Source organism: Phaseolus vulgaris, chromosome 10 (genome assembly GCF_000499845.2).
Source record: "Phaseolus vulgaris cultivar G19833 chromosome 10, P. vulgaris v2.0, whole genome shotgun sequence".
Lineage (NCBI taxonomy): Eukaryota > Viridiplantae > Streptophyta > Magnoliopsida > Fabales > Fabaceae > Phaseolus > Phaseolus vulgaris.
The window spans coordinates 19,762,075-19,769,321 of NC_023750.2; the positions used below are offsets into that span (position 1 = coordinate 19,762,075).

Genomic DNA, 7,247 nt, shown 5'->3' on the forward strand with positions numbered 1-7,247 from the left:
ATTTTTCAGAGCGAGAGGACTTGACTCTACCCTGCACAGAAAACGTTAGAAAAAGCTGAAAATCACATGGTCTTCACATGTGATCTTTGACTAGTCATTAAGGCTCTTGAATTTCTAAGATTTGGGAATATTTTCCTTTATGACAGTTGTAACTTCTCTCTGAACGTGATCAGCTTTCAATCACAGGTTCTTTGACCAAGATTCTCTCTTTGAATTGATCTGCAACGGATAGAAATTCAAAATAGCAATTAAAAGGATTTCTTCATAGTGTTGTCAGACCTAAAACAATCGGTTGTTTCGAAGAAACAATCGGTTGTTTTTCTGCAGCTGTTAAAACTAATTTTGAATTTTAACTATGAGTAGAAAACGTTCAAAGCAAATGATATTAAGCATATTAAAAAGATTTTTATCCATGAGAAAGAACTATAAATCACAAATAAAGGAAAGTCTTATCCTTATGTTAATTCTTCAATGAGCCATGTGCTTTATGATCAAGAAGCCTCTTTTCACTGTTGAGATCCTTTGGACAAATGCATAGCATTGATTCAGCTTCAATGACTGTCTTTTTTTCCAAGGATTTGATCACATGACTTAGTTCTTCACACTTCTTTAGAATTCCTGCACAAACATGAATTCAAGCAACAAAATTTGGTCCCTTCACAAATGTGGGTCCAATAGATTTCTTTTTCTCATTTGGAACCTCACATCCTTTCGGAATTCATTTCATGTAGCCTCTAGGAACAGAGAATTTTCTTATTTTGCAGAATCTAACCGAATGGCCCTTTTTTCATGCAATAAAAGCATGTAACAACCGGTTGTTTCGATTTAACAATCGGTTGTTTCACTGGCTTTCTTAAATTTTTTTTTGAAAACTTATCTTGTTGGTTCTGTGGATTGAAACCCAAACCAGCCTTTCCAAAAACACAGCTTTGAGATGCCAAGACATTCTCAAAGTTAGATTTCCCCTTTGAAAGCTTGTCCACAGTTTCAACAAGGTAGTGAACCTTTTTCTCAAGATTTTCACAATTTTCGCAAATGAGAGTGTCACACTTGCAAGAAGCATTTTTGAAATGGTTTTCCAGATTTTTGAAATCATTTTTAGATTTTTCAATCTCATCTTCAAGTGATTTCACTCTCTTTTCTAGCCAGCTGTTAAGATCTTTCAATCGGTTGTGATCCTGCCAGTTGACCTAGCGCAAGAGCGTTGCCTCGTCACGATCCTCCTCACCAGCTTGACACCACGTGCCCTTCAAGTCCACACCACAAATAGCCTCTCTGAGAACCTGAAAAACACAAGGTGGCGCCTCTGCGGTCGGTGGCGCTCCGACGCTCAAGTCAGTGATAAGAACACCCAAAAACTGAGAGAAAATATACTCTGTAGAACCGTACTAAAGTGCACACAACCCTAGCAATGAGCCGTAATGAAAAACGTACCTCTGCAAATTCTGTTAAGTTTACCTTTATAGCTAGGTTTTTTCTCTCTCCAGGCAGTTACGCTTTGGACGCGTGGCTCGTATCCAACCCTGCACGTGTAACCATCTGGGCTGGGGTAGCAGGTAGTACCCAGTCCTACATGTGTCATCATCTGAGCGGGGATAACCCGAGCGCCATTTCTCTATTGCATCCAGCCCTACATGTGCTATCATCTGGGTTGGACTAACAGGTAGCATCCAACCCTACATGTGTCGTCATCTGGGTTGAGGTAACTTGAGCGTTATTTCTGTGTAATAACCAGTCGCGCGGCTAAGTCCTCTACTCAAGGAGTAAGCTAGCGCGCAATATGCTCTAGAACACCACCTGTCAAGGCGAGTATCGGGTGCAGCAAAGTGCACCATCTCTGTGATATCGCTTGTTGCTAATGGCACCTTCCTTATCGTTGCACCCTGCATGTTCTAGCTGAGGAAACCTTACCACCAACGAATGTCCACTCTGGGAATCCTGTCGCTGATGGGCAAGCTGTTCCCTTCAACCCACACGACCTTCATGCCCTATGTTGGCGCAACAATCATCTTACTGAAATTATACGCTTGAACTTACTCTTCTGAGCCTCCAACAGCTTCAACTGAGTTTACTGGGAGATCCGGCGATGTGCTCCTCGCGGCGACGTCAGACCACCTGATCTCCCATTATCTAACACGTCGATGACACGCAAACCCGGCGACAACCGACCATGTTCACTACAGAACGCCAGTTCCATGAACCAGCGACTATGCTCACTCCTGAACCATTCGTTTCTCACTTGTCCACGTGTTCTGCTGAGCACGCCCCACACGGTCACGTGCCAGGCACGTCATCACGACCGATGACCTGGTCGGTACACAAGCCCCCCAGTCTTGAGTTGCGACTTGTTCAGCGAAAAGGCTATACAGTTAAATTTCCGGCGACCTACGTGGCCTTGCGCGTTGGCACTCATTCTGTTCATCGATTTGACACTTCACCAACCCCCTTCGATCGCTCGATACGTGGACGTATAAACGACCATAAATCCGCGTCGCTTGCGCTTCTCGCAATGTTCCGGATTCTTCAAAACCCTTAAACACTTCGCGCCACTTCACTATTTCATTATCTTCTACCCTACTCCAAACTCTCGAAACACCTCAGTGAGCGCTTCGACTCCCTCGATCTCCATCTTGCCAAACACTTTTCTGATCATCAAAAGGTAACTTTTTTGTCACTCCCACTGATATTTGTTGCATTTTAATCGGTTTGCATCATCCATTAACTGTCTGGTGCATACGTTGTGGGATGCTCTCTCTGTTTTGCTTTTTCTTCTTTGCGTTTAGGGTTTCTAAACCTTTTCTCTGCGAGCCCCCCCCTTGTTCCTCTATCTCCTTCTCTTCTGTCGAGTCTCTCTGCTTACGAACTCTCATATCTTCCCTTTTCGTCTTCTTACAGCTTCTTCGATGGCTCGCTCCAAAATTACACCAAACCCTCCTCCATCTCCTCGCAACCCTCCGGCGAACACCCGTGGGGCAAACCCTTCCTCCTCCCGCGACCCCTCAAGGGACCCTAACGTCCCTTCGAGCCAGATCGTGAGACCTGCGCCTTCTCGACCCAACCAAGCGCAGCCAAACTCACCTCACACCAGCGCAGCTGTGAGGCCCCTTCCCAACTATAAGCAACTATATCCTTGGGCCTCCGCAACACTGCTGGGTGAGACTTCATCCATTAACTCTAACCGCGATATCCTCCGTCTCAAGAAAGGTGACTAAACTCACCTTTCTTTCAGCAAGGAACACAATGACAAGGTATCTGTGCATCCTTGCCCTCCTGGTGAGCCTATCTGCACTGATAACCAAGGGAGCGACGACGGCCCCTTCTGCTTCATCTACGCAACAATGTTCAAGAAAGTCAAGCTTCGATTCCCCTTCACCCGCTTCGAGAGGGAACTCCTGACTGAACTTGACATAGCCCCCGCCCAGCTTCATCCCAATAGCTGGGCGTTCGTCCGGGCCTACCAAATCATTTGCACACACTTGGGACATCCGGCCTCAGTGGACGTGTTCCTCTATCTGTTCGAGGCCAAGAACCCGGGCGATCGTTTATGGGTTAGCCTCAACGGGGTCGCCGGGAGGTCTATCCTTTCTATCTTCCAACAATCTTATAAGGACTGGAAGGGAAAATTCGTTCGTGTTCGCTGCAATGACCGAGACCCCTCCCTCCTCGACGGGTTTCCCTTGTACTGGGTGAACAAGGGAAAGAAAGAGTCGAGCTTTAGGAAAGCCAGGGAGCCAGAAAAAATGGGGGAACTCGACAAGGACTTGTGCAACTTCTGGAAAAGAGTTGCCTCTTCCAACGTGACTCTGCCTACTTCCTCCATCATCGCCTACGAGTTTCTCGAAGGCCAGCTGGATGTTCACAAAGGTTTGTCCTCAAGTCCTTGAGTTCCCCTAGTTCACACTTGCATCACCCTGTCTTTACTTTGATGTTGCTGTTCTGATTTGCGTATGGTTTTAACTTTCCCCATGCATTGTCTTACACTGCTTATCTTCCTGTGCATTATTAACTGCCGAATTTCGTGCTGGTTGGTAACTGTTGGCCTCTTTATGCAGATATGATGTTGGGGACGGATAGGATGGCTGAGTTACGCTCTATAGCCAAGCTCCACAACCTTGCGGCGGGCTCCCAAACTGTCCCAAACTCTGTCGCGGAGATCGACGCCGCCCAAGGCCAGTCTCCACCAGTTGGCCCGTCCAACGTTGTTGCTCTCCCCGCCCCTGAGCGGAAGAAACTACCACCCAAAAGGGCTAAGAGCCCAGGGTTGTATCGGACGACGAAGCAGATGAGAGCACCGAAGATGGGCTGATCTGCAAGAGGAAAAGAGGAATTGCAACTGAGCTACCAGCAGCTGAGGTCGTCGCTCCTAACTACGCCGAGAATCCCCCAGCGCCTCCATGCCCTTCGAGTCCGCTGGGGACGTTCTCGCCTCCAACACCTCGGCTGCTGAAGCTGCACCTGAACAGCTTGTCGATACACAAGCTTCACCCCAGGCAGCAATAGAACTACCAGCCTCACCACCACGCCTCGAGGCTCCCCTTGCCATCCAACCTTGCGAGGGTGGTGGTGAGCACCAACCCCCACCTCCTCCTCCAACACCGGGCCTCCCAGCTTCCCTCTAAGAAGCCTTGAGAACTTTCAATGTGCGCCTACACGCCATGGCCGACGAATGCCTCCCTCAAATCGTCACCGAAGGGCTGAAGGGCTCCTTGGAGAAACTTGAGCTCGATTGCCGCATCCATCATGAGGTGGAAAGCACCGCGAGAGCCGAGGCCGAGAAAGTCAAGTGCGACATGATGATGCAAGGCCTAGAGTTCTCGCGGGTCGAGAACGCTCTCAACGAAGAGCTCCGAAGCTTGCGTAAGGACAAGAAAGAATTGCGCAAGAAGCTGCACGACAAGCTTCAGGATGCCGTTGAGCTGGAGAGCAGAATCATTCCTATGAGGAAGCGAATCGCAGAGTTGGAGGAGGCCCGAAGGTCCGACGCAGATCAAATGTTCAAACTGGAGAAAAGGTCGACCGAGCGGGAAACTCTTTTGGGCAAGGTCGAGCAGGATCAGGATAAGGCAGCCAAAGATCTGAGTGAGACAGCTACCGAGCTTGCCCGAGTTCGTGAGGAGAATTGCGGATTCGAGCAAAAGGTCGACGAGCTTCAACTTGAAATCACCCGGGTTCGTGAAGAGCACAACGGGTTCAAGACAAAGATTGACGAGCTTCAGCTTGAGGCTGCCCAAGTTCTTACTTCCGGCTTTGGAGCAGTTTGCTTGCAAATTCCCCGATCTCGACCTCTCTGAGTTTTCAGTGTACAACGAAGTGGTGGATGGCAAGATTATGCCTCCAACTTAACTGCTCCCATCTGCCACTTCAATTTTATCACCCTGAAACCTCTTGTATTTAACTTTGATATATGTAATAATTTTCATTCTACTCAAATTGTTTTGACATGCATGAAAATAGATGGCTCTAACTTTATCCGTTGTGCGATCATCTGATAATTGGTTGGTTTCTACTTAACCCAATTAACTTAGCACGAATTGACGCTTAATTCTTTGGAAATCAACTTAACTTAAACAAACGGTTAGTCTGTAACAATAACGTTTAACGCAAGATCACTTACTTGGCGATGAGGGCGTAGGTCGATCTTAGTATCTGCAATCTCATTCGCCCGATCTGCCAAAGGGCAAGCGTATTTCCACGTTATCACCCAAAACTTCGCTGATCTGGCTCTCGCCGTGTAATGCTCTTTCTATTTCAATTCACAGCGATGGGCTTTCGGCGATGCCATTTTCCCTTGACTGGAAATGTCCCCTACGGGATCGCCTTATGACTTCCTCTTTGCTTGTCTGGAAGGAGAGCTGCCTTTCGGTTCTCCCTCTACCTTCCCCGAGTTCTTAACCTGAGATAGCTTAAATCATTGTTCCCTCATCTGGGGGTAGAGCCGCCTTTCAGATCCTTCTCTACCTCCCTGAGTTTTAGAACAACGATTTAGGTGGTGAGGTGTCCTCTGTAAACCTCCTCCAACCACCCTTTAACTTCTAATTTAACTGGTCTTACTAGGTCAATATTGGCGTTTCACTCAAGGGGAAAGGAGTTTTTCTCCAACCCTCCTTTCCCATACTTAAGACTATTAACACCCCTGACTTTTCAGCTTCATCTTGCCTGAACTCACTCGGGGGTGAGAAGGACTTTTCCTGATGCCTCGACTTGCCCAGGGGTTACATCTCCTCCCCCCCTGGGTGCATTGAGGGCTTTCAACTTGCCTCAATTTGCTTACGCAGAGAGGTCTTGTGATCTGCTCTTGCCTGTACTCACTCAGGGCGAGGAAGGCCTTAATCTTTTCTCGCCTACGCTCGCTCGACGCGAGGAGGTCTTTTTCATCTCTTTCTCGCCTACACTCGCTCGAGGCGAGGAGGTCTTTTCAATCTCTTTCTCGCCTACGCTCACTCAAGGCGAGAAGGTCTTTTGATCTCTTTCTCGCCTACACTCGCTCGAGGCGAGGAGGTCTTTTCAATCTCTTTCTCGCCTACGCTCGCTCAAGGCGAGGAGGTGTTTAAAGAAACCTTACTCCTGTGCCTCCGATTGCCATGTGGCGATGAGGACTGAAAACTTTAACTTGCACCTTTGATCGCCGGGTAGCGATGAGGGTTTTGAACTTCATACTTTTAAAAACTTTGTACTGGATGCATGCGATTTGGATTTACCATTGTTTAAAACTACACAGGGGCGATAAAGTCCCTTCGTGAAAACTTAGAAAATGATGAGAATGCAAACTTAATAACTGGGAAACTTCGATAAACTTCGAAACCTTCTTTATTGGGTGGCCTCATTAAAACCCTCCTTAGGGAAAAAGAGTGCCCCCTTGAAAAATTGTTTAAACTGAAACATCTTAAACTGTTCAAGTTAATTTCTACTTACAACGCCTTAACTGTAATAAAACATGAGATGGGTGGCGTTCCAAGTGCGAGGAATCGTCCCTCCATCCAGCGTCTCCAAGCGGTAAGCGCCGTTCCCGAGTGCTTCGGTTATTCTAAACGGTCCTGTCCACTTAGGTGACAATTTGTTCTCCATCTCGTACTGGTGGGCTTTCCTCATCACCAGGTGGCCATCTCTGAACCGCCTCGGCTTATCTTAGAGTTGTACTTACGCTCAACTCTTCTCTTTACTGCCTCGGCCTTCACTCGTGCTTCCTCCCTGACCTCGTCCAGCAAATCCAAGTTCATTCTCCTTTCTTCGTTCGAGTCTTCCACCAC

General features: G+C 47.6%; 1 protein-coding gene across 1 annotated transcript; it reads left to right on the forward strand.

The window, feature by feature from the left end:
- The first annotated feature begins 4,655 nt into the window (after nt 1-4,655).
- On the forward strand, nt 4,656-5,291 carry LOC137816282 (uncharacterized). Its single transcript, XM_068619366.1, has one exon. It carries the CDS (start codon nt 4,656-4,658, stop codon nt 5,289-5,291), a length of 636 nt encoding a protein of 211 aa, XP_068475467.1.
- Nucleotides 5,292-7,247: the final 1,956 nt, after the last annotated feature.

What these genes read in the sequence shown, in the direction of transcription:
- LOC137816282 (XM_068619366.1), top strand. Translation starts at nt 4,656, where the DNA reads ATGGCCGACGAATGCCTCCCTCAAATCGTCACCGAAGGGCTGAAGGGC.